The 24,739-nt window shown below is 44.0% G+C and overlaps 1 protein-coding gene across 10 annotated transcripts in view; it reads right to left on the bottom strand.

Annotated features, from left to right (window-relative positions):
* Window positions 1-760: 760 nt before the first annotated feature.
* Window positions 761-24,739, bottom strand: part of TBC1D24 (TBC1 domain family member 24) — a 32,904-nt gene continuing 8,925 nt past the window's right edge. For 8 of the 10 annotated variants that reach the window (XM_032125697.1, XM_032125700.1, XM_032125704.1 and 5 more), the window contains 8 exons: window positions 21,708-21,941; window positions 18,791-19,825; window positions 16,570-16,587; window positions 12,043-12,201; window positions 11,028-11,091; window positions 8,982-9,077; window positions 6,398-6,632; window positions 761-4,788 (listed from right to left, as the gene is read on the bottom strand). In XM_032125697.1, coding sequence (XP_031981588.1) covers window positions 4,634-4,788; window positions 6,398-6,632; window positions 8,982-9,077; window positions 11,028-11,091; window positions 12,043-12,201; window positions 16,570-16,587; window positions 18,791-19,749 — 1,686 coding nt within the window. In that variant the 5' untranslated portion in view covers window positions 19,750-19,825; window positions 21,708-21,941 and the 3' untranslated portion in view covers window positions 761-4,633. The remainder of the gene's footprint in view (window positions 4,789-6,397; window positions 6,633-8,981; window positions 9,078-11,027; window positions 11,092-12,042; window positions 12,202-16,569; window positions 16,588-18,790; window positions 19,826-21,707; window positions 21,942-24,739) is intronic. The other 2 variants (XM_032125705.1, XM_032125706.1) reach the window with 2 other exon arrangements.

Below are 24,739 nucleotides of genomic sequence, written 5' to 3'. Positions count from 1 at the left end.
AGGGAGCTGTAAAATTGTGATTTATGGTATTTAAGGCTCAGGTCACCTCTGGAAACCGTGTGAAGAAAGCCCTTTTGGATTGCAAGGAGGGATTTACTGGTGATGGAGGCACAAGACCAGGCTGAGAGGAACCTCTAGTGGCCATGGGCTTCCTGTGCAGCAAACCTCCTGGCAGTGCAGAGCTGGCTGGAGAATCATCTGGGAATTGTTTCTGCCAGCTCAGCAATCCCTTTTCCACACTGCATTGCCTTAAACCACAGCTCTGCTCTTGGAAATGTACAGCAGCATGGGAAGGCCAGATTTGCGTATGAGGTGGATAGAGTGGGGTGGGAGATTTTTGGGGGAAAAACCCAAATCCCTTCAGCCTGACAGCAGTTTAAGTTCCCAAATTTAGTGGAATTCCACATTTTTCATTCACATCCTTGGTAACTGCATGGTCTGATTGTGACTTACAGACGTTGGTGGCCAGAGGACACCCCTAAGCTCCATTTTAAACCTAGGCTGGGGCAAACCATGCTCCCTGGCCCTGCAAAGGGAAGAAAGCTCACGTCAGAATTTGCCAATCTAGAGACTTCACAGTCAGTTTGACACCTGATCTCGGGGAAGTCTTGTGAGATCCAAAATGATCAGGAACTGTGTAACCACCTCATCATAGCGAGAGTTCTGTCAGAGAACACATGCTCCAAGGTTTCTCTCAGTTTCAGGGTGCCTTTTGCTATGAGCTCTACAGGAAGGAAAAGACCAGAACAAAGGACAAAGCTAGCAGCCTCCACAGTCAAATACCTTTAATATAATCCAAGATTCTGCACAGTGACAAAAATACCATTGACGTAGGGCAGTGATTCCAAGATAGGATAGAAAACCAACTCAGCAGCACATCACCACTCATCTGAAAAAAACATCACCCCAAATAGTACACACACACTCAACCTGACTATGAATAGTCTGAAATTCATGACAGAGAGCTGCAGAAGAGCCAGGTGCCCACGCCTCGGCTGTACCCAACAACCTGACTCAGTGTCACTCGCAGGAGCTGAGCTCTCGCAGCGCCACGGTCGTGGGTCAGCTCCTGGCTGTGGCATCAGTGTCCCTATGGGCAGAGGAGATCACGCCCCACCAAAAATGAAGATGGATTTCCAAGGACAAAGTACACAATTTCAATACACACACGAAGAGCAGTTGGTGGATCTGCACGGGTCACCCCTCTGTGGGTCACCACAGATCTCTATTGGCATGGTTTAACTCTTCAAAGAACAGTACTGGCTCCCACTCCATTTTGACTTCAGATATGTCACCAGAGAGAAAAGGAGAGTTTTTCCCTTCCCTTTGCTAGTTTACCTCTATTAACAGGAGACTGATTAACGTGCTTCATCAGAAGAAGGAGTGTGCCAAAGTGCAGGAGCTGCAGGAAAGACAGCTCAGGTGCAGTGAAGTCTGTCCAGCCTGGCTGCAGCTGGATACAGTTCCTGTGGCCTGCAAACAGCTTGGCTGCTATTTACAGTGAAGTCAGGTTTCTGATGTCAGGAGTTTCTAATCTGTTCTGCCTTCAAGGAATATGACAAAGCAAAAAGCAGCTTCTCAGGACAACACAGACGCTCTCACAGAACTGTGGCGGCCAATGCCCAGCCCACAGCTCCCAGCCCAAGGCCCAGCCTGTGACTCTGGCACTCTCACTGCTGCCAGCAGGACCACAAACAGGGACTACAGCCTCCTTCAACAGCTGTTCAGAGCTGCAAGTAACAACCGACTAAAGCACTTCATGGCTGGAGTACTTGAGAAAACCACTTTCTGATAAGATGCCCCTTGTAGTCATTGTCTTCAAAACCAGCCTGTGGCCTCCACCTCAAGAGCTTTGCATGAAACAAAGGGTTCAGACTTTGATGTACAGTTGGTCAGCAATAACCATTAACTACACAGACAGGAAAAATGCCTCTTTGCTACTGGAAAGATGACCAAGTCAAAACGCTGTTCTTCTAAGGGGTCTCACAACCACAATGGGGATGATGGCTGAGGATTTGCACATGACAAGGAATATCCATTTTTACTGAGCACAAGGACTGTGTGAAGTTGCTGCAGAACTGCTCTCCCTGGATTACTGCAGCTTCCTGCTCATCCAGGCTACTCCACTTCAAACCACACAGAGCAGTCCCACAGGGTGGCTGTGGCAGGGCAGTGCTTTATCAAGCCAAACCAATCCCGTGCCTGGTGTCCAGTACTGCTCCTTGGCTTCTCACACTGATTTCCTATGATGAGTTTCTGAGCAACCAGGAGTTATTTTGGATTCCAAACACCCAAATCACTGTGCACCAAGAACAGAGCAGGGAAAGGAACATGTTTCTGAGGAATGCTTCTTAGACACGGCTTAAGACAAGGTATTGACATAGTGGCATCTGGCAGGGATGGGAGCGAGGCAACCCCATCACACTGCCAGGTGCAGCCAAGTTTTTGCAGATAAAATTTATTCATTTGGAGTAGAACATTACACTCCCCCAAATCCTACCAACACACAGCTCCAGGGAATTTCTGACAACAATCTAGAAATTAATACTATTGTGTTTCTGACTTGTTATTTGTTCCCAAGGGCACCTCCTCAGACTAGCTCAAAAGAGGAGATGCAAACAAAACTGAAATCCTACCTACACTAAGGAGAACCTACACTTTTGGAATGATTTCTTCTGTCAGAGGAAGCTTGTGGGATACCTGCAAGGGCAAAGTGACACGGGTGGCTTGGAAAAATAGAAGGCAGCATCAGGCAGTGTTTGCAAAAAGCCAGATAAGACTGAGTTCTTCCACATCAAAATACATCAGTATAACTGAATTACCTCTCGCAGTTCAATCAAGCTTATGGAAAACCTGAGAAAACACAACTGGGCAGAACTCCCAGCGTGGGAGGGAAGAAAACTTGGGAGGCCCAGTGCTGACTCTCAGACAGGGTGAGAGAATCCACTGCAAATCAAATGGTGCAAAAGACATCTTTAAATTTTTCTGCACATAGGATAATTTTTCAAAGAGTTATTTTGACAAAAATTCAAAATGACACCTTAAGCAGCAAATCTTATTTTTGCTGAGTTTGTTCACATACTCTGCAAGAGACAACTCTTTACCAAGCCATGAGGTACTGTCAAGGCTGGCAAGCTGAACAAGCCAACATGACCAAAACATCACCTCTGACCTCTGAATATGAATGTGACCCTGTCCAGCCTAGCTTTTAACATTATTAGTTTTTATTTTTTCCTTTTAGTGAACTTTAAGCTTAAGTAGCAATAACATTAAGTAGCAATCCCACTCTACAGCAATTTTTTAGATTGAACTGTTTAGAAAATCAGCAATTTCTCTTTCCCTTCATTTTCCCTGTTGTGATAAATCTTACTAGTGAGTTACTCACTGAAGCTTTGGGCATCCTGTTGTATGCTCTGGACTATTCATTGATGTTTATGTATTTGTGCTTCATGTGGGAGAAGTTCCACAACAGCTAGTGCAATTTTTGGATAAAGACACTGGGGAATTGCCTCCAGACATCACATGCCACAGGGCAGGCCTGCAGAGAACATAGGAATGCTCAGGAATGAGCAAAGCCTCTTTACATCACCCAAACCCTGCCACAACATACAGGACTGAAACTGTTAACTTCTCATCAAGGATCTCATCACTGGGAAGACATCTGGAGAAACAGTGCTGCCTCCAGTTCTCCCGGGACACTCGTTCACTCCCAGATTTCCCTCCAGCCTTCCTTTCTTCACTTGTGGGGAGAGAATTAAGTTCTGGTTATCACCATGTCTAATTCCCTGAACACACAGGGATATCAGCACAGCTATTTTCAGATTTAAAGCTTCATTTCAGCTCCCAGGAAAGATGAGGAAAGGAATATTTCTGAGCACTGCAGATACTCTCTGGCTCTCAGCTGCCTGACACAGGGAGTCACTCTGAAGTCATCATTCTGATACGGAATAGGAATGTAAACAAAATCAAGACTTGGGAGATAACACTGTCCAGCTTGGATGCCTTTCTCAGAGGCAGACTGCTCAAACAAACGCAACTGGAACATGTCAAAGGTTTTGTATAAGAAGATCAACAATCATGGTTTTGGTGTGAATGAAGAGCTTCCTAACTTAATGATACTGATTTGTCTGCACAAAGTCTGCTCATAGGAGAGCAGTGATTTTATGAACTACTTGTTCTATGTCAAATCTGAGGTCACTAGTGCTCCCTGTGAGCAGACATTCGATGTTCCTGGCTCAGGCCAGGTACTGGTGCCAGTGGCTCAGAGCTCTGCAGCACAGCTCAGCCAGGGCTGTGCCTCTGAGGGGCTGTGGACTCAAACCTGTCCCATGACTGGGATCTGTATCCATCTAGCATGGGTCTGAACCCATCACATTTTCATTTTTACCAACAGTCCCTGAATACAGATCTCTAGAGGTAAAGGGACAAGGAGTTAACCAGATACATTTCTTCACCTTGACCTGTCTTAAATAAAATAAGAGTAAACAACTGGGCCTGCATCCAAGTGCACCACTTAGGAATGACTTGCAGCACTGAGCCCAGCAGAAAGGATGTTCTAACTTAGTTCCTGCATTGGAATTTACCTTGGGAATCCTTGGACAACTGAAAAACTAGTTGATTAATGATAGTCACATCAACCATTCATGGTGTCCCTGAAGCCCCACACCTCCAGGATGGAGATTTGGAAGCTTTCAGAGCACAGTGGCTGGTTATTGAAAGTGTTGCAGTGGCTGGTTCTCCCATGGTTCAGATCTGCATCGAGGTACAGAGCCTGGCCATCACCACCTCCTGGGAAGAGACAAAGACAGGGTGATGATGTCTCTGCATTTCCTGGCATGGGAAACAGCTATACCAAGACTTTAGTGCCTGTTGTCTTCAGGTGTAACAGTATGGGATCAAATGCATAGGTTTTGAATGATAATATCAGAACTGGATGATTTATTTTAATAATAATAAAGAAAAGTAATGCAACTCAGTAAGAACAAAAACTACCTGCATTTAAGATTTGTATTTCAGTGCTGGGGGATATTGGAAGCTACAACTGCAAATTTTCCCTCCAGTAAAGGAAAACCAAATAATTCTGTTAGCAGTCAAAAATCAAAGCTGGGAGAAGAACAAGATCAGTAAGTAACAGCACTGGCTTGGTCTTCTAATTCCCTATAAAACACATAAGAGTTAAAAGCATTTCTGTTATGTGTGGGTCTATGTCAAGGTTCACAAAAATCTCAGTCAGCAAATGCAGAGAAGCGAAAATAAAATAAGACAGAAATGTGTTAGGAGAACAAAAAGGAAGATTCCCAATTGCTTACTGGGCAGCTGTCAAAGAACAGTTACTAAAGCCATGTGAAGAATCAGAAGGGTGAGCATTCTGGTCCACAGCTGGAGCTGTGTACAACATTCACTTCTATGTCTCTGCTACCCAAGCCTGTATCTCTTCTATTACCACCCACAGTGCAGTAAATATAAGCAACTCCCTTACCTAAGGCTGAGAGGAGGACCTGGTGGGACACATGACACTCTACACCTCCCTGAGAGGAGGGTGGAACCTGGTGGGGGTCGGGCTCTGTTCCCAGGGAACAAATGACAGGACAAGAGGAAAATGCCTCAACCACCAGGAAAGATTTAGGTTGTGTATTGGGAAAATTTCTGCACTGAAAGGGCAGCCAGGCATTGGAACAGGCTGCCCAGGGCAGTGGTGGAGTCACCACCCCCAGAAGTGTTCAAAACCCATGCAGATGTGACACCCAGGGACGTGGTTTAATGGTGGCCTTGGCAGTGCTGGGGTAATGATTTGACTAGATGGTCTTAGAGGGCTTTTCCAACCTAAACAATTCCATGATTTTATGGAATTAGAGCACATGCTGCTAAGTGGGAGATTAGTCAACACTTGACATTACAGAGGAAATTACAGGCTGGTTGCTCTCCTAACAAATGTCAAGTAAAGATTTTTGAGAAAATCTCAACTATGATTTTAGATCTGTTCCTTGTAAATCCCATTTAGGTGACAACTTTACTAAGCAGACTTTAGCCAAAGTCAGCAGCACCACAGATCCAATAAAGTTCCTGGAGAATTAACATGTTTTATAGTTTACTCTGTGTTTCAAAACTTTTGATGCAAAGTAAGCTCCTTTTTGAGAACTACTTCTCATCGTGAATTAGGCAGTATGAAGGAATGGCTGTGCATAAAGCCATGAGTTACTCTCTTCTCTAAAACACTTGTATGCAAGTTCTCCTACAGAAAATTTTGGTTGGGAAATGACGTCAGGTTTTGGGCAAGTCTATCTCTACCTGTAGTGATACTGAAATAGATAAAGGGGTCAGGTGTATTTACCATGTATCTAAGGTGGACAGCAAGAGCTGGGGAAGGATCTGTGCTCGAATTCTCACACTGACTCACCTACAATGATGCACTCGCTGCTGCCAGCCATGAACATGGAGGCTGTTTTGGAAGGCAAGTTGAAGTGCCGAGCTGCTAAGAAGGGAGAAAGGCGATCTGAGGGGTCTGAGGGGATGCTGCTGGAAGAAAGGGTGCTGGAAGCTGGTTGGGTGTGGTTTTCTGTCTCTGATCCAGTCGAGGCCAGCTCTGGGTGCTTTATGATCACCCACTCGTAGCGTTCCACTTCTGGCTGCAGCTGCAGAGAGGCAGAGAAGGGCAGAGCTGACGTTAGTGTACACACACTACAGAGCTCTGCTCAGAAAAGAACATTCCAGCCCCTCAGTCTCCACCTGCACAGTCAGCAGTAAAGATTGGATCAACCTGTCTTTTAGGCCCGATGTTATATCCTTTATTCCTTTGCTTTTTAGGTGGTTGAAGAAATGAAGCAATAATTTCTGAGTTAACTTATGATATCTCTCATCTCTACATCATCTCTCTCTACAACTGTTTAAAAGGAGGGTGGAGCCGGTTGGGGTCAGGCTCTGCTCCCAGTGAACAAGAGCTAGACAAGAGGAAATGGCTTCAAGTTGTGCCTGGAAAGGTTTAGATTGGATATCCTGAAAATTTCTGCACTGAAATGGTTGTCAGGTACTGGCAGAGGCTGCCCAGGGAAGGGGTAGATTGACCATCTGCATTGGTTTTGCACGGCTGGTTTTGGGTAGCAGGGGGGCCACAGAGGTGGCTTCTGTGAGAAGCTGCTGGAAGCTTCCACCATGTCCAGCAGTCAGTCCCTGATGGCTCTGAAGATGGACATGGCACTGGCCAAGGCTGGGCCGGGTAGAGATGATGGTAACGCCTCTGTGGTAACGAAGGAGGGGGAGGAGGTGCTCCAGGTGCTGAAGCTGAGATTCCTCTGCAGGCCGTGTTGAGACCATGGTGGAGCAGCTGTGCCCCTGCAGCCCCTGGGGATCCCCGGGGGATGCAGAGATCCACCCGCAGCCCCTGGGGATCCACGGGGGATGCAGAGATCCACCCGCAGCCCCTGGGGATCCACGGGGGATGCAGAGATCCACCCGCAGCCCCTGGGGATCCCCGGGGGATGCAGAGATCCACCCGCAGCCCCTGGGGATTCCCGGGGGATGCAGAGATCTACCCGCAGCCCCTGGGGATCCATGGGGGATGCAGAGATCTACCCGCAGCCCCAGGGGATGCAGAGATCCACCCGCAGCCCCTGGGGATCCATGGGGGATGCAGAGATCCACCCGCAGCCACTGGGGATCCATGGGGGATGCAGAGATCCACCCGCAGCCCCTGGGGATCCCCGGGGGATGCAGAGATCCACCTGCAGCCCCTGGGGATCCATGGGGGATGCAGAGATCCACCCGCAGCCACTAGGGATCCATGGGGGATGCAGAGATCCACCCGCAGCCCCTGGGGACCCCCGGGGGATGCAGAGATCCACCCGCAGCCCCTGGGGATCCCCGGGGGATGCAGAGATCCACCTGCAGCCCCTGGGGGAGGTGCCCACGCCGGAGCGGGTGGATGCCTGCAGGAGGCTGGGATCCAGGGGCAGAGCCGGTGCAGAGAGAGGGCCCTGCTCCCAGGCTGGAGCAGCCTGGCCTCGGAGGACTGCACCCCGTGGAAGAGTGACCCACCCACGGTGCAGCACTTCTGGAGGACTGTTTGCCCGTGGGAGGGACTCACGGTGCAGCAGGTCGCAGGGAGCTGCTGCTCGTGAGATGGCAACTCTCACGTTGGAGTTCACGGAGAACTGTCTCCCGTGGGAAGGGACCCCACGGTGCAGCAGGGGGAGGACTCCTCTCCCTGAGCAGCGGAACAAACCCTCGGGTGACGAACTGACCAAACCCCCCACCCGCTGTCAGTGGGAAGGAGGGAGGGGTTGGAGGGGGAAAAGGTGTTTTAAGGGCTTATTTCACTTCTCATTATCCTCCTCTGATTTTGTTAGTAATAAATTTACTTTGTACCTCTAAGTTGAGCCTGTTTTGCCTTTGGAGTGCTCTTTCCCAGTCCTTATCTCAACTCATGAACCCTTCCTTAAATTTTCTCTCCTCTGCTCAGCTGTAGCAGGGGAGGGTGAGTGAGCGGCCTTTGTCGCATTTGGCCAGTGTCAAACCATGACACCATCCTCAGAAGTGTTCAAAAAATGTGTGGATGTGGCACTCCTAGGAGCATGGGAACGAAGCAGTGAAGCTCTTCACAGTGTTGAAGCAGTATTGAACAATGTCATTAAGGGCTGGGTTCAGCCACAGTTGTGAGTTATTATGGTTTGTTTATTGTTAGCACTGCCTGGCCAGGCCTTTGAGGCAGAAGAGTGAACATGACCGTAGTGCTGCGTTGGTGATTGGACCTCATGATCTTAAAGGTCTTTTTCAACCTTGATGATTCTATGATTTTTTAAGAAAATATTCTGTGCAAGGGGAGAAAGAGCCACCAGAAAACTTACAAGCAAAACTTTTCCTCCATATTAAGAGTTCAAGAAGCTTTATAAACTAGGAAGGCATGTAATCCAGCCTCTTTAAGTGGAAGTTAACCAGTACAGTGTTTCTGTCTTGGTACTGGGCAGCAACAATAAATTTTTACTCACCCTAAACACAAAGCACTCCCCAGTTCCAAAGAAACTCAGCTTGTTCCCTCCTCGCCGGCGCTCGCTCCAGTCAGTGGACAGGTAAGCCCCACAGACCTGGCACAGAAAGCACAGTCAGGCTTCCCATTGAAGGAGAAAGAGTGTTCAACCCACTGACACTGACATTTCAGAGGCCAACACTGCAGGCTAAAGTTTAGTTTGAGTTTCAGAGTCTCTGTATCAGTAGATTAAAGCAGCACAAGTACTTATATCTAAAGACAGATTTAAACTGCTTTAATCTACCAGTGGTTACCTCTAAATCCTAAGAGTGTCATAAATTATTTCATACCGCTGATGCCTTAAGGGAGAAATTTTCTAACACGACCCCAGGTACCAAACCATAGATCACTCCAGGCCTGTACAGCCTGACTCCTACTCCCTCACTTTGGCATCCAAAGCAGCAGTGTTGTCCCAAGTTACAGTATGAGCACCTCTGCCTGAACACTTTTTGGTCAAACAGTGCCCTTGGTGGCTTTCTTACACTTCAAAGTGTAGGTTAAAGCCAGCTTAGCTAAGCTAGTGCTGAACTAGCTCAGATATTTAGAGCAGCCACTCAAACCACATAGGGGCCACTAGTTCCCAATAAGGAGAAGCACCCTCGGAGGGCTGAGCTGGTCTCTGGAGCCTTCTGTTTGCACAGAACTTTTTGCTACCAGCAATGCACATCCCTGCCAAGTGCACACAGAGGAAACAATGAAGCTCCAAGAGTGGGATGAAAGCATCTGTGCTTTTTTTCCCACAGAAACGAGAAAAACAATTAGGATTATACAGATTTGTTCTAAGGTACATTCGCTGATTAGCCTCCATGAGCATTACAAGCAGAGCTCCTAGGACAAAATTACTGAAGATCAGATTTGTTTTGTATAGATAAATCTGTATTTAGATTTAAATCTAAATTTAGATTTAGAATTAAATCTAAATGACCCAGAAGTCCATTTGATGTGATGTGCCTGATGGATATGAGAGGCAGAAAATCAGAAGGCAAATTTTCTTCATTCTAAAAGTTAACTATAGATATATGAATAAAGGATGAACAACCCTTTGCAAAAACCCTCCAAATCCATAAGCACGAAACAAAACTCCCCATATTTTTCTCCTTTTTTTTTTTTTTTGGCTAATACATGTTTTTAGAGGGGTAAGAAACAAACCATCTTATAAAAACCAGAATCCCTTCTAAAGCCAGACTTTTGACAGGCTCCAAGACAAGAAGCAAAATAATTGTTCCCCCTCTACCCTGTAGACACCAGGGGCATTCTATAAGCCACTGGCATCTCAACACAGGCCTGAATGGCCAGAAACCACAGAACTATGAAATGGCCCGGAGGGTGAGCATTAGGTAGATGTAAATAAGAGTAGAAATGGGCTTATCCATGGACAGTCATCCTGCAGAGATACAGGCAGGAATAAAGCCCACAGGCTGCAATAACAGCTAAATGTTATATACAGAATATTTGGAAGTCATGTACAGTGGCACAGACAACACCACCATTACAGGAGCAGAAATAAGGCACCTGTGTGCACTCCTCCTCAGGTTCTCAGAGCTTCCTTGGCTTATTTTTTTCCCAATCAAGAATGAGATAAAGCTAAGGCTTTTGTTTTCACATCATGTAGTTCAACATTACTCATACCATTTAAATTCTGCTACATTCTCTCCTCATGTCCTTGAGAAAATGAAAATATCTTTTATGAATCATAACTTTAGCACAATTCCCACTCTGTCCCTCTGATTCTGCATTTCAGTCTGTCCAAGAGCAAAATGAGCTACTCTAGTCCATCACTCCACACTACTTGCAAGAGAAAAAGCAGTTAACCAAGACCTGATTTGCAAGGTCTACCCAAGAAGGCATAGTCCTATAACCAACAAATAGAGTAATTTAAAGCATGGGTTCTTAAAAAACCAAAGCCAAACCTTGCTTATTCATTTTACTGTAAACAGCTGTGTGTTGTAATACAGCATTACACAGTGCCCAAACCCCAACTTAATCACTTGTCTTTTGCCTCACTCACCTCTTTTGCTGTTGTCTTGATGAGGAGCAGAGTTGGTTCATGTCCCTCGCTGTGGGAATAGAACCTGAAGTGCAGAGCACAAACAAGTGAGCACTTGACTGCCACCAGCTGCAGCTCCTTTCCTCATCATGTCAGGCACCACCACCTCCTCCAACTGATGCCATGGCAAAAAACATCTGAAGACTAAGAATATTCCTGCAAATACTTTATACAGTCCATGTAAATAATACAGCTGAGTGTAAATGAATACTACTAAGCAGTTGTTCTCTACCCAGTCCCCTGTACAGTTTATGTCTGAAGAATAACTAGAAGCTTACCTAGATCGACTGCAGCATTTTACAGCATTTTGAATTACAACAACCTAAAGGATTGTGAAACAACCTAGAGGACTGATGCCTGTGTCTGAAGGGCTTTAGGTGTTCATGGAAATTAACCGGGATGCATTCTCTTTGCTTCCTTTTGCTCTTCCTCATAGGCACATGAGGCTGGGAGAGCAGGTCACTCCCAGCCTCAGCACCTCAGCTGCTGATGGCACAGTCATTATTAGGAGTTACAGGGTTATAGTCTTCTGTACCAAGTGCCAGGACAACTCATATCTAGTTTATCTCACTTAAAAAATCAAACCAATCAGACACATAGGTAATTTCCAGTTTCCAGCTCTCTTCCTCCTTGCACCAATTTGAATGTGTTTATCTATCAAAAGCGCCTGCAGAGCAGCCACTGAGTTAAACCATTCAAACCCTTAAAGAACCAGACTCAGACCAGCAGAATCTGTGAACTGATCCAAGTTTGACTTTTCCAATTGATCTTGAACAGTTTAAAATATTCTGGCATATGAAATATCCCAGTCAAATACTGTAAGCAACAGGAATTTGTCACATTTATATTCCAGCGTTAATCATATTCTTCAGATCAAGTTCTGACTAAGCATGTCCTTTTTGTCAATCCAGCAAACACTTCACCAGTTGCTCCTTTCTGCCCTACAGCAGGGAAGAGAGAGGAAGGTTTTCCTTACCTGCTCAGACTACAGCCATGTTCCAAGGTGGTGAAAAGCAGGAGGGGCTGGCACAGTGCAAATCGCTCTGGGATCCACGACCAGATATCCCGCATCTCCTTCACACTGACAATTTCTGACTTGAAGTTCTCAGCATGAACTGCCAAGTGCACATTCTGCCTGAGAAATACAATACAAAACATTGAGAAGCAGTAATTTAACAAGTTTTGGATTACAGAACTGAAACATGAGAAGGCAGCTGAACACTAACAGGCTCCAGTAGATAAATTATTGGTCAAAGCTCCAGCCCACGGGATTAGACGGCCATGACCTAGTGAAGGTAATAAACTACTGCAATTTAACATCATACTCAGGGGCAGAGATCTGGCTTGACTGAAATACCTGTTCCTCTGTATGGCAGCTGTGGCTTGCACCTTTACACACAGAGGACACAACACTGAGTCACTAAAAATGACCATGGCCTTGTATTTGCTGTTTGTTACAGTCTCACTGGCACTTGTATTTAAGGACAGAGAACACCTAAACAAACAGCCAGGACCTGAGAAGAAGGGGTAGTATTTTTTCTACCTCTGAAGTCCTGCCCGTATCATGGGATTAGAGAATTCCTAAACCCCTCAGAAACTTTAGAGGGATCAGTATCACCAGGGTAAGAAATTTTAATCCAAGGCAAATATTTGAAGCTTTTGAGAAGTTCCACCTCTTAGAAATATGTCATTACCAATGACTTCCACTTCATTAAGAACCACAAATGTTCTTGGGATCATGGTTACAGATAGCCTGAAAACATTAAGGAATGCTAGACACTGATACTGGGAAGGAAATCCCTGTATCCCCCAGAAGGGTCTGATACAGTTACAAGGATTGATTCACGGCTTTTAAACACTTGAAGGTAACAATTACCACCATCTTAACCAGCCTTCATTTCTCAGATCAAACAAGCGCACAAATCCAGAGCCTGGGGATTAAATGTTAATTAAATGTTCCACAGTCTACGTTAAATGCTTAAAATGCAATGGTGACAGCCAAGGACACAGAATTTACACAAGCCACTGAATTACTGGGCAGCCAGGTGTTAAATAAAGCTTTAGCACTTTGCTCTGCATGCAAGGGTTTGAGTGCAAGTATTTGCCTATTTCTGATGGGTTTTTTTGACAACTACACATTTCTTTTCTCTCAGTTTCATGATCAATACTGGATCTGGATAGCTTAGCTCACTCCTTAAAACACACAAAATATATAACTTTTTAATTTTTCATGCTCCTAGTACCAAAAAATCAGCAGCATTTGCACCGTGCTGCAGAGCAGTGCTTGCTTGGAGACACTGGGAACTGCTTTCTGGAGTTCACTGGAGGTGCCTTAGTGTCAGCATTTCGAATGAAGTGACTCCTTAGGTCATTTCAAAAAACTACTAAAATTACTGCTTCTTTTAGCCAAATGAATGAAATCAGTCTTTGCATTGCTACCCTGCATTATTTAATGCAAGGAACTTCTGTGGGAACTTCTATTTAAGCAAGCTGTAACAATTTATGGGTTTTAAAACTTACAGTATCATTGACTAGGGAAATTATTTGTACTTTTAAACACATCAATCTGAGGCAAAGGAGAGATCCATTGAAACAAAGCATGAGCCAAGCCTTGAACCCCCATGTCCAGAATCTTACTTTAGGTCTCACCCTCTGTGTTCTGTCAGGTCTGCAGCTAAAACTGGTGTCACTACAGAACAGAGCTGAGAGACAAAGCCTTGGTTTCAGTCCAGCAGAAATTAAGATTTTTTCCCCCCACCTCACACTTAAGGAATTAAAAAATATTCAGGGCAGTCAACTGTTTATTAGAATGAATTTCCAGTGGAAAAGCAATGATGATAAATAGGCTAAGAGTTAATAATGAACATCAAAACAGATTTAAATTTACACTTCAAGCAAGCCTCAGAATTATTTGCATACCTGGTCTGTACATTTTTCACACTTCTGTGAGCTGTTTGGGCAACTAAACTTCAGTTCTTTTTTCTAAAAGGCTCTCACACTCAGGGTATCTTTGCTTTTGCCTTTGTTCCTTCTCCTGGCTACTCTGAACTGCTGATTTACAGCCTCTCCTACCCAAACCCCACTCAAAGCCTGTGTTCAGCAGCATTCTGAACACATCCCTTTCAGTGCTCTGTGACTGTCCACAACTCTTCCATGCAGATAGAATATCACCTTTTCAAACAGATCTTTCTAATTTACTAGAAAGCATTTACCACTGTATTGGCCATTTAAAACTGAACCAGGCATACAGGTCCTGCCCTTTGAATATCATGGTAAATCATTTTATATTTAATGGTACCCTCTAGTTAAACCAAAGAACGTGGCCAAAGAATGTGAAACAAAATGACCTGCTATTTCCCAGTAACAAATCACAGTTGCACATGGTTGAGACCGAAACCTGACCCTGTGTTGAGAAGCGTCCACACACAGCCTGCACCTATTAAACCAAACTCCACACTGCTGAGCAAAAATACAACTTTTTGGAGGGGATTCCAGAAAATTGCAACTAGTTACAAATATCTAATCTGTATTAATTCTCTTATTTTTGACAGTATTTCTCTAATGACACTGAAAATCATCTCTTTCAGTTTGGCAGTTGCTTTTCAAAGTAGTAAATTAGTGAAAATGAACAGAACCCGAGTGGGCTAAGAAAAAATCCAAATGTTTTGGTTTATATTCATTGAGAAAAATTAAGTTTAGCCTTCACACTCCACTCCTTTCAGGGTCATCTGTGAAAACACTGTAGCTTGAGAGAACAGTAAATTTGGACAGCATTAAAGTGTACCACTAGAACTGAACAAATTCAGAAGATTTTACCCTGCATTAGTGTTTTCCTCAGTTACTGGGATCAGCATGACAACTTTCTCATGATTGCTGATGTTGGAAAGACTTGTTCAACTGCTATTATTCCAAGAAATTAGATTTGAAAACCAGCACAATTAATGTTTAACAAAGCAGCATTTGCTAATTTCACAAGAACGTTGTTTTTCCAGCTATATCATTAATACAATGTGCTTCAGAGACCTCAAAGTTCCCAAAGGTAAAGCCAAGGCTGGGGACATGCAGCAGCAGCTGCCACAGTGAATGTGCCCTGTATTATTCAAAAAACAACAAATACCCAACTCCAAAGACTACTCATTGAATTACACCTTCCTGCTCTTCTCTGGCTTGGGTCAAATCTTAGAGGAGATGCATCATCTTTAAAATCCATCATAATTTCAGTGAGGGCATAACTGTGTGGTAAAAGGAGATTTCCTTTTCAGTCATAAATAGCAATATAAGTAATTTATGGTATATAAGCCTGAAACCTAATCCTGTGTCCAGATCAGTGTCAACAGACACCCTGCATCTCCTAAGTCCCCTCAAACCCAAACCGCTTCCTAGCATAAATCAAGGCTTTCTGCTGCTTTCAGAACAACCTAACTGCAGTAAAATAATACACAGATGCTGAAGATTTGCTTGACTGGGATTAAGAGCCTGCTGATTTATTAGAGGTAAAATCCTCAACACAGAAGTTATGGTATGAAACATGCTTTGCCAAGTCTCTTAAGATGTTCTTTCAAAGATGAAAACATGAGGAAGTTAATTCCAACTTTGATTTTATAAATTAGTACAAATATTAGTGTGCATCACTCACTAAAGTTAACTCAGGGCACCTGCAGCAAGGCCAGAGGATTCTCAAAGGCATGAATTCAAACCCAAACATCTGTGGTATTTAATACTCACAGGGCAGCCTTTCCCTTTCCAAGCTGTCTGCTTATCAGGTATCACAATCCACTCACTGGGTTTTGTTCTTCAAGATTTACTTTTCAGGCCAAGACTTGATAAACGACTTCATTAACCATTAATGCTCTATGGCTGAGTAACTCTGACCTCCTTGACACAGAAAAAGAGTCTTGTCTTCTTGATTCTAAAAAAACCCTACCTACTTAAAAATAAATATAATCTACTATGAATAGAGACAGGTCACTTTTAGGAGTGTGCCAAGTTGGGATCAGTCCAAATTCTTTCCAATTAACTGCAGAAAGCTGCCGAAGAAGATAAAAGGTTGACTGTTTCCCATCTAATGCAACAGCATATACCAGGTTTGGATGTGGGATGATACCTAACAGCTCTTCTGAGCTGCTATTTCAGATGTTTTAAAAAAATTACACTTTTTCTTCCAGAGTAGAAAGGACTCTTATTGTAATGGCCCTTTATAGCCATAACCATAATCCCACCATGTACAGTACTCTTTCCCACTCTGGAAAACACAGGTGTATTGCTGTCTGAAGTGCTGTGCTGACTCCTTGGGCCCACTGTCCCTTCTCTTACAGCTTTGCAGGTGCTGTGAACTAACTTTGCAGGAGGGTATTCAGGAGATGTGGCACAGCAACTGGGTGCTCTGATTGCTGCTCTGCTTCTCCTGCCCCAGTGTTAGGAATATGTGACGGCCTTGGACAAAATAACAAGCCAAAGACAGCAGAAATAAGCAAAGTGCAAAGACTCAAGTGTTTTAACCTACCTTTTGGGAGGTGCAAGACTGCAAACAGGAGGGGTGCGGTGGAGATGGAATGGACAGAAGGAGAACGTACAAGGAGAAAGACAAAAAAGATAGAAAAGATCAGTGACTTCTTACATCCATGACAAAGTGAGTGAAAGAAGCCTGGAGAGAAACAAAGCAAGGTTTGATTTGAGTCACCAAGCACTAAAAAACAATCAGACAGGTTAAAACATTTCTATTTCTATTTTCCCCCTTTTTTGTTATGTGATGGGAAAATAAATTATCTTCTTCTTGCACAGGCCAAACACAGCTGGAGAAGAGAACTCACTGGCACCCCATGGAGCCCTGGAGAACTGCTCACTTCTCCTGCCCTTCCATCTGCCCAAACTGGGACCCAAACAGAGCCAAGCTCCCAGCAGCACCATACCTGGGGACACTGAGAAATTTCAGTGGGTTTACAAAGGTAGCCAAGAGAGGATGAAATGTTTTCAGTAGCAGCTCTGCTGGCATAGAAGTAACTACTGGCTTTATTTGGGTATATTACTGTATTTTGCCTTGAAAGTATCACTGTTGTGAGTGAGAATTTCTCTGCAACATTTAACACAGCCGGAGCTTGTGGAGTGTCTGTGGTTGGTTGATCTATATTTTCTTTTTTTTTGGTAGATTTAAATTATTTTTTAAATTTTATTTTTATTTAAAGCTCTCATTCTGTTTTAAAGAATATACTCAGGATATTACAACTCTCCTGAACTTCCTAACAGGAAGAAAAGACACAATGGGGGAGTCAATATTTTGTTACAAGTCTCAAATACAATGATATGAACTGTCCCCAGTGTGGCAATCCAGTGGCTAAAGGCCTTGAAATATTTGAGACTGACAAGAAAATGCTGAAACCGATTGTAAACCAAGCTGTGAGTCTAAAAAATTAACCCTTGGAAGAGACCAGGGGGATCTTTACATGTATGTAGACACATGAGGGAGGTTCAGCTAACATTTATGTTATCTTTTAGGCTGAAATGTACTGAGTATGTATTGCCATGCCATGCAAAGGTATCTGTTTGCAACTACTCTAACTAACTCTGCAGTTGGCTGGAAGATCCTACTACATCAGTGGCGATTTAGAGAAAATGAGATTGTGCCTCTAGAATATCAGGTTCTAGATATCACACTCCCTGACCCAGGGGACTCTTAGAAGTCACCTCTCTTCAGAGGGCAGGGCAGTTCATAAAACTGTCCAACACTTAAACTTAAGAGTTCAAAAATAGTTGGGAGAAGTTTTCTGCTGTCAGAGGCCTCTGGAAAAACAGAACATGCACCACTTACCTGCACATACATTTGCACTTGCCAAGATGCTAATTTTGTTCAGATTAATACACTGCTGCCTTTTCTATATCCATCAAGAGGCTTTTCAGCTAAGTTTTTTATTAGTATGACTTTTACTGTCACATCAGAGCAGGATTTCATTCACTGGTTTCAGAGCTGGTTCTTCCTCCCCTTACTTCTGAGAAGAGCTTGTGATTCCAGAACAGTTTCTTGGATCCGTATAGTCACTCTTCTCTTCCACGGTTCTTTCAAAATTATTTTTTTCTAATAGCACATGAACCTGTCCCAAAACAGGTTAACTCCTACCTGTGAGTACTATACACTCGACTTCCAGGAGGCTTGCAGTCTAATTTAAAAAGTAACCTGTAAATAAGACTTATTTCTTCCTTGCTCGGTTAAAACAGCTCCTCAGTCAGCCAAAATGTTTCCAGTTGTGAGAGTGCCTTACACTAAAGAAACTGCTGAATTCACAGTACTGGGCAGCATCAAATTGACATTTTATACAAATACTACCATATTTAAGAATCAATTTTCACATTTATTTGGGTGTGTTTCTTCCAAGTAATTTATCAGTGTTTTTTCCAACTTTGCTAAAACGCCTTTTAGTTTAAAACCTGCTTATGAAACACACTTTTGAGATTTAACACTTGTAATTAATATATACTTGCATAAATTCAGTACTGAACATGCTGCAAGAAACTTCTGTTCCTCTTGTATCATAACACTTCAGTTACACTTCCCATTACAATCCCAGCAATGCTTGAGTTTGGAGCTGCTGAGTTTTCCTGCAGAGAAAATGCATCAGCAGACACCAGCACGCACCAGTGGAGCTTCCCCACCAGTCACCCAGGGCTGCCTGACTGCTCCACACACTGGGAAAACTCGGGAGATTGCTCAGGTTACCTGTGCTGAGTCCTACCTTTTCTGTTTGACCGTGATGCCCTTCTGCTGCAAAGCCTTCTCGTTGGCCATCTGCAGGAGTTGGATCTCCTTCCGAGAGAAAAGGCGGATAGCAAAGGCCTTTTCCAGGAGCCTCTCCGGGGACACTGACTTGGCGATGTCCCTCACGAAGGCTCGAATGTCCTGCTGGATGCTGTCAGACTCCATGGGCTGCCCAGCTCTGACTTTATGAAAGAATTTCAGAAGAGCCAGTGCGACACGATAGAGAACTTTGTACCCTTCCACCAGGAAGACGTCGAAGACCCGTGCGATGTATGCCATGGGCAGCTCTCCGAAGAGCCACCGCTGCCAGTCCGAATACACCTCCAGCACGTCTTCGGACACGGCCACCATCAGCTTGTGGGCTGCCTGGCAGTACTTGTTCACCAGGTCCCCAAAGGTCATGCAGGAGGACTCGAAGGCCAGGAAGGTCTGGTCGATGAGCCGCTTGGATGGGTCGTTGCAAGCCAGGATGCGACAGACCTGCTCGAAGCACTCGGCCTCGTCCTTGCTGTAGTGCAGGAGCAGCGCGATCACCGAGGGCAGCGCGGGGCAGAACGAGATGTCCGGGAACTGATTGGAGATGCACAGAATGATTTTCCTCACGGCCCCGATGCCCTCGGCGTTCAGGCAGTACGTGGGGATCAGGCTGTTGTCCACGAACTCCGGCAGTGGAAGGGAGCTGCTGCTGCGTTTTCCTATGATCTTCACCACGATGTCCCGGTACACGTTTGCATCCGGGGTCACTGTGCGGCATGGGATATTGCTGATGAGTTTGTGGTACACTTTGGCTCTCAGAGAGTGGTTTTTGGCCCAATAGCCCTGCCGGGCCAGCTGCTTGAGCTCGTGGAAGTCCGTGCAGGTGAGCTCTTTTGTATCCTGGCTCTGGGCACTTACATCCATTTTGTCCCAGTCCACAAAGCGGCTGTATTCATCCATGGCTCCAGGAGAAGCAAATCACATAAATCATGAGAACAGAGACCTTAGTTAGTCATTGACGGACTCTTGGAATTTTCTGCAAAAGGAAATTTGAAAACCAGAGGTTTGAGTAACAGATAATCTCTTATTTTCTTTATGAACACACATATGTACATACTTGTTCCTGCAATGGCAAAACTGTTTTCTAAAGCAAAGAAAGTTAAAGATGCCTTTTTATTTTTCAGCCAAACTTTTCTTCCATTCTGTCAGTAACTCCTACTGCAGTAATTGATCAAAGGCCAGCCCAGAGGCTGATCCTGAGGACATCTCCCCAGAAAATTAATTTCCCTAACTGAAAGCCCAAGCTGAGGCATGGACCTTTACGTTAACATCTCACTTAAGAGAACAGAAGACTCCCACCGCAAAAAGATATATTGCAAAGTATGTTCAATTTGCAATCTCTCTTTGCAATTCTCTGGGGAAGTATAAGTGAAACTTGTACTAGAGATGCAGTCTCACAAGTAGCGTATGCTGCTCTGAGACTGTGCAGCCAGTGAGAAGAGATACTGTGCTCCTACTAACCACAGCCATGTCCTCTCAGTAATTTCTTTGTGCTGGTACTAGCACTTGTGTGACCACACAGTCACTGAGATTAGCTTGTTAATCTGGTACAATTTTTCTTTTTCATTGGATAAGTAAGACTTCTTCATGGAAAGGGTGGTCAGACATTGGACTAGGCTGCCCACGGAGGTGGTGGAGTCACTGTCCCTGAACAGTGTTCAAGAAATATCCCTGGAAGTGTTCAAGAAATGACTGGATGTAACATTAGTGCTGTGGTCTAGTTGACAAGGTGGTGATTGGTCAAAGGTTGGACTCAATCTTGGAGGTCTTTTCCAACCTCAGCGACTCTGTGTGCAGCTGTACAGTCAGCCAGATCATTACTAGTACCAGAAGAGACACTTGTACAGGACAAAACTCTGCTTCCTGACTGCAGTACAGGGTCAAGTCAGCTTCAAACACCTTCATTAAAGCACTTACATTTTCTAAGTGCTGCTCTGGATGCTGGCCATGCCCTGTCACACAGGCACACAACAGCTCTCCCATTGGAGATGCCACAGACATCTTTGTGACAGCACTAGGAGCTGAATCATCAGGTTCTGGCCTCTAGCGCCTCATACCATGTTTACCTGATCTACCAGCTGGCTCCAGGTTCACAGCACACCTGTGTCACAGCAGAGAGTGTTGCTGTGACCACTAAAGGCCATATCCAAACTGGCTTTAATCAGTCAGTGCAAAGCCAGAAGGGGACACACAATAAATTCCACTATTGCAGCAGGTCTGCCCAGAGCTGGAACCTCTGCCCATGTGCCCACAGTGTTGAACTGAAGCTGGGAACACGGCTGTGAACGCTGCACACTCTGCAAAGCCAGACAGCCCCTATAAAATGCAACAGGCCTATAAAACTGTTTTGTCCAATTAAGACATTATATAGCAAGGTTAAGTCAATGAAAATATTTACTGAAAGGCTTCCAAAGAACCCTTAGGCATTCCTGTATTGATGGACTGAAAAATGCATGGAACTTGACTTTTATCAGCATGGTCTTCCATAAATCAGGTGCTTTAAAATGATTTGAAACTCCTAAGGTAGATATACCATCAAGATAGGATCTCATCCTCATAGCTTCACCATAAGAAAGTAAATAAAACATTTTGCCTGAAGCAGCTGTATATTTAATCCAGACAGTTTTAGATTCTGAGTAAATGCTAACCTGGGTATTTCAGAATCACATGCTGAAAGTCCCAAATTTAACTCCTCTTTTAAAAGTTTGGCAGCAACATACAGGAGCCTTTCAGAGAAGACTTTTGGATGGCTTTTCTCTACCATATTTAATTCAGGATTTTTTTATAAAAAGAAGACTGGTTTTGGATCATCTTTCTTGATGTGATGGTAAGTGTAAGAATGATACAGAAATGCTCACCATTTCTTTTTGTTGCATTCTTCCACATCTGAAACTAATTCTCAGACTCTAATTAAGGGAGGCAACACATTGTCCTGGCTCCAGTTCTGAAAGTGAGATATCTTATGTTCAGCTGTGGGGTCTCAGTGTGAGCTCAGCGTGTGTTTCCTGGAGATCCAGTAACAGCAGGACACCAGTCCATCGCAGAGCCAACGTCAGCTCCAGGGAAGTTAACATTTTTCTGTAATTCTCCACCTGGGAATCACAGAAACACTCATTATTTTTAATTCAAATCCTAGAATAAGGTCTTTTTGTAGAAGAGAAATTTAATCCTACTTTGCAGTAGCAAAAGCACAGGGAGATGAACCATTCTGCTCCTGGAGACTTCAGCATGGAAACTATCACTAGAAACTATCACTAGTGCTTGCTGGAGTCTCCAGCACACTTCCACCTTCTGCCATCATCCCTAAGGAGCTGCTTAGGTTTTTATTAAGGAGGGTTAGGCAAAATATTCATCATACAAGACAACTTCTAAGATGCCCAGATTCATCTTGGCTGTCTTTTTTTTTTCCCCTGTAAACTTTCTTCTCTTGTCTTATTTTCTAAGATACACAGGCATATTTACAGGCTGCATCAAACACATTTTTCACTCTAGCAATTACTGCCCATTCCAGAAACTAATGAATTTGATGAATATGTGCTCCTGAAGCTCACTGAAATCCATGGCTAGAGGATGGTAGTCAGACTGCCAGAAGTTTTCGTCTGAGCTCACAGTTTTATATGTATTTTGGCTGGGATAAATCTGTGGGGTCTGCAAGTAGGTCTGGCTGCTTATGCTTTTCACAGCTCTAGATGCTGCAATAAAAAGTGACAGCAAAGCAATTGGGCATCGTCAGGGCTGCCAGAGCATGACCAGCTCTTAACTGTGCCTGCAAAACCAACAGAACTTGTGTGCTTCAGTGCAATGGTGCATAGCTCCTGATACCGTGCCAGCAGCTACTGTAAGCCAGCAGGCCTCCAACAGGGAGGATTTACTTGCCAAAGGAGAAGAGCCCAAGAAATCTCAGGAAAATTCCAGCCAGCCTTCATCTCCTCCTCAACTCTTTCTGAATCTTCCTGCCTCCCTCCTATAGGGCAAGTTCTCTCTCTTCTGGCAATTGTGTAAAGAGCAATATTTAACTTTGGGCTGCTGGGAAGAGGAGACAGATGTCTCACCCTCAGCAGTCAAGAGCCAGGGGGTCAGGGCTGTCTCCTGCCCATCCCTCCCAGCACAAGGAAGCAAGCAGGCAGGCAGTACAGACTTGTGTTTGGAGGGAGGCTGGAGTTTCAGTTAGGGAGTAAAACTAGAAGATGGCTGTGTGAGAGTGCAGTTGTGTCACGAAGTCCCATACTCACCTAAACTACCTTGCTTACCCCTCCATATAAAAGTGAGGTAAGGCAGGTAGAAGAGAAAAAACATTTCAGAATGAATGTTTGTATAAAGATATAGGCTATAGGCAGGCAGAGAGACTCATTTCCAAACCCTTACTGCAGCAAACCTCTTTCCTTCCTGCTTTAGAGAAGTCAGCATCATGTTATGATAAACATCCTCTAACTGGAGATGGGGACAACATGAGCAACTGAACTGCACAGAACTGAAATGAGGTCTAGTACGTGTTAGCACAGGATCATAAGGGCATTGTAATAACTAGCAAAAAAACCCCCAAAAACAAACAAACCAAAAAAAACCCACCAAAACATTATTCATAACAACCATGGAATCACAGAACGTTTTGGGTTGGAAGGGACTTTAAAGTCCCTCTCATTCCACCCCCTGCCTTCCACTAGCCCAGGTTGCTCCAAGCCCCATCCAACCTGGCCCTGGACACTTCCAGGGATCCAGGGGCAGCCACAGCTGCTCTGAGCAGCCACAAAGCTTTAAAGTTCTGTACTAAGGGTAAGCAGTCATTATCCTTTCTGATCAGAATGACTTCTTAAAAAAGCAGGAATTAACACAAAAGAACAGAACCAGGAGAAAGAGCTTTTTTCTTAGTACCTGCCCCAAAACTGTAGATTGTTAGATTTATTAGCTTATAATGGAGCTCTTTGAGTAAGTGTAATATAAAAAAAAAAAAAAAAAGCAAGTACACGAGTGAGAAGTAGAACTAGAAAAATGCGTACTGAGGATCTGCCAACAATGGCTGCAGCACAGGCAAAAGCTTTTTCAAGGTTAAATTTAAACTCTGAAGCAGGCAAGCAATCATTACAATTCAAACCCAAGCAAGGACCACAGTAACCAGCAGGATTTCAAGTCAGTGACTGAATTTTCAGGAAATATTTAGCTTGCTAGTCTAGCCACATTTTCCATTTCATTCCCTTAGCTCTTCCCATTGTCTTTTGGACTGCTTTTAGAAGACTGCTGAAAGCTGTCTGAATCTGTATAAAATACACAGCAGTGAAGCCAAGCGTGACAGGCAAATTCCCATACTGCCTGTGAAAAAAAATGCTTTGAAAATGTCTAAAAACACATCAGCAGAAAAAAAGATTTGAATTATTACTTACTTTCTGTATGGGGAATACAAGGTTACAATTTTTCTAAAGATAACAAGGCTGAGGGCAACTTCAATAATTTTATAATTTAGAATAATTATTTTATTATTAAAGGGGTTTGTTTGTTTTTCTTTCCAAAATGCAGGAACTAACAAACTGAAATATCTGAACTACAACTAACGCAGAGGGTAATTATTTCTTTCAAATTGAGAATACATGGAATAGTCCACAACAGTGAAATATTTACAGTCTAAACTTCTTTAAAATAAATTTCAACTTTGGTTAAAGCCTGAGATTACATTATTTGATACTGCTTTTAATAAACAAAAGAGAGTGTCCTAAAAAACCCAAGCTATAATTAATCAGATCCTTGTTCCCTATTCCATTTAGGTATTCTTGCAACTTTGTGTTCTGAAAGTCTGGCTACATTTTAAAAGCTTATTAAGACACTTCATTTAATCTACTGCAGCTGCTCTATAACAGGAGCTACCAAATTTTGAAAATGATGTTTTTCATCTTGTGCA

This window comes from Corvus moneduloides, chromosome 16 (assembly GCF_009650955.1).
Source record: "Corvus moneduloides isolate bCorMon1 chromosome 16, bCorMon1.pri, whole genome shotgun sequence".
In the NCBI taxonomy this organism is placed as follows: Eukaryota; Metazoa; Chordata; class Aves; order Passeriformes; family Corvidae; genus Corvus; species Corvus moneduloides.
The sequence above is the reverse complement of the archived record's forward strand: the minus strand, read 5'-3'. Positions and strand labels throughout refer to the sequence as shown.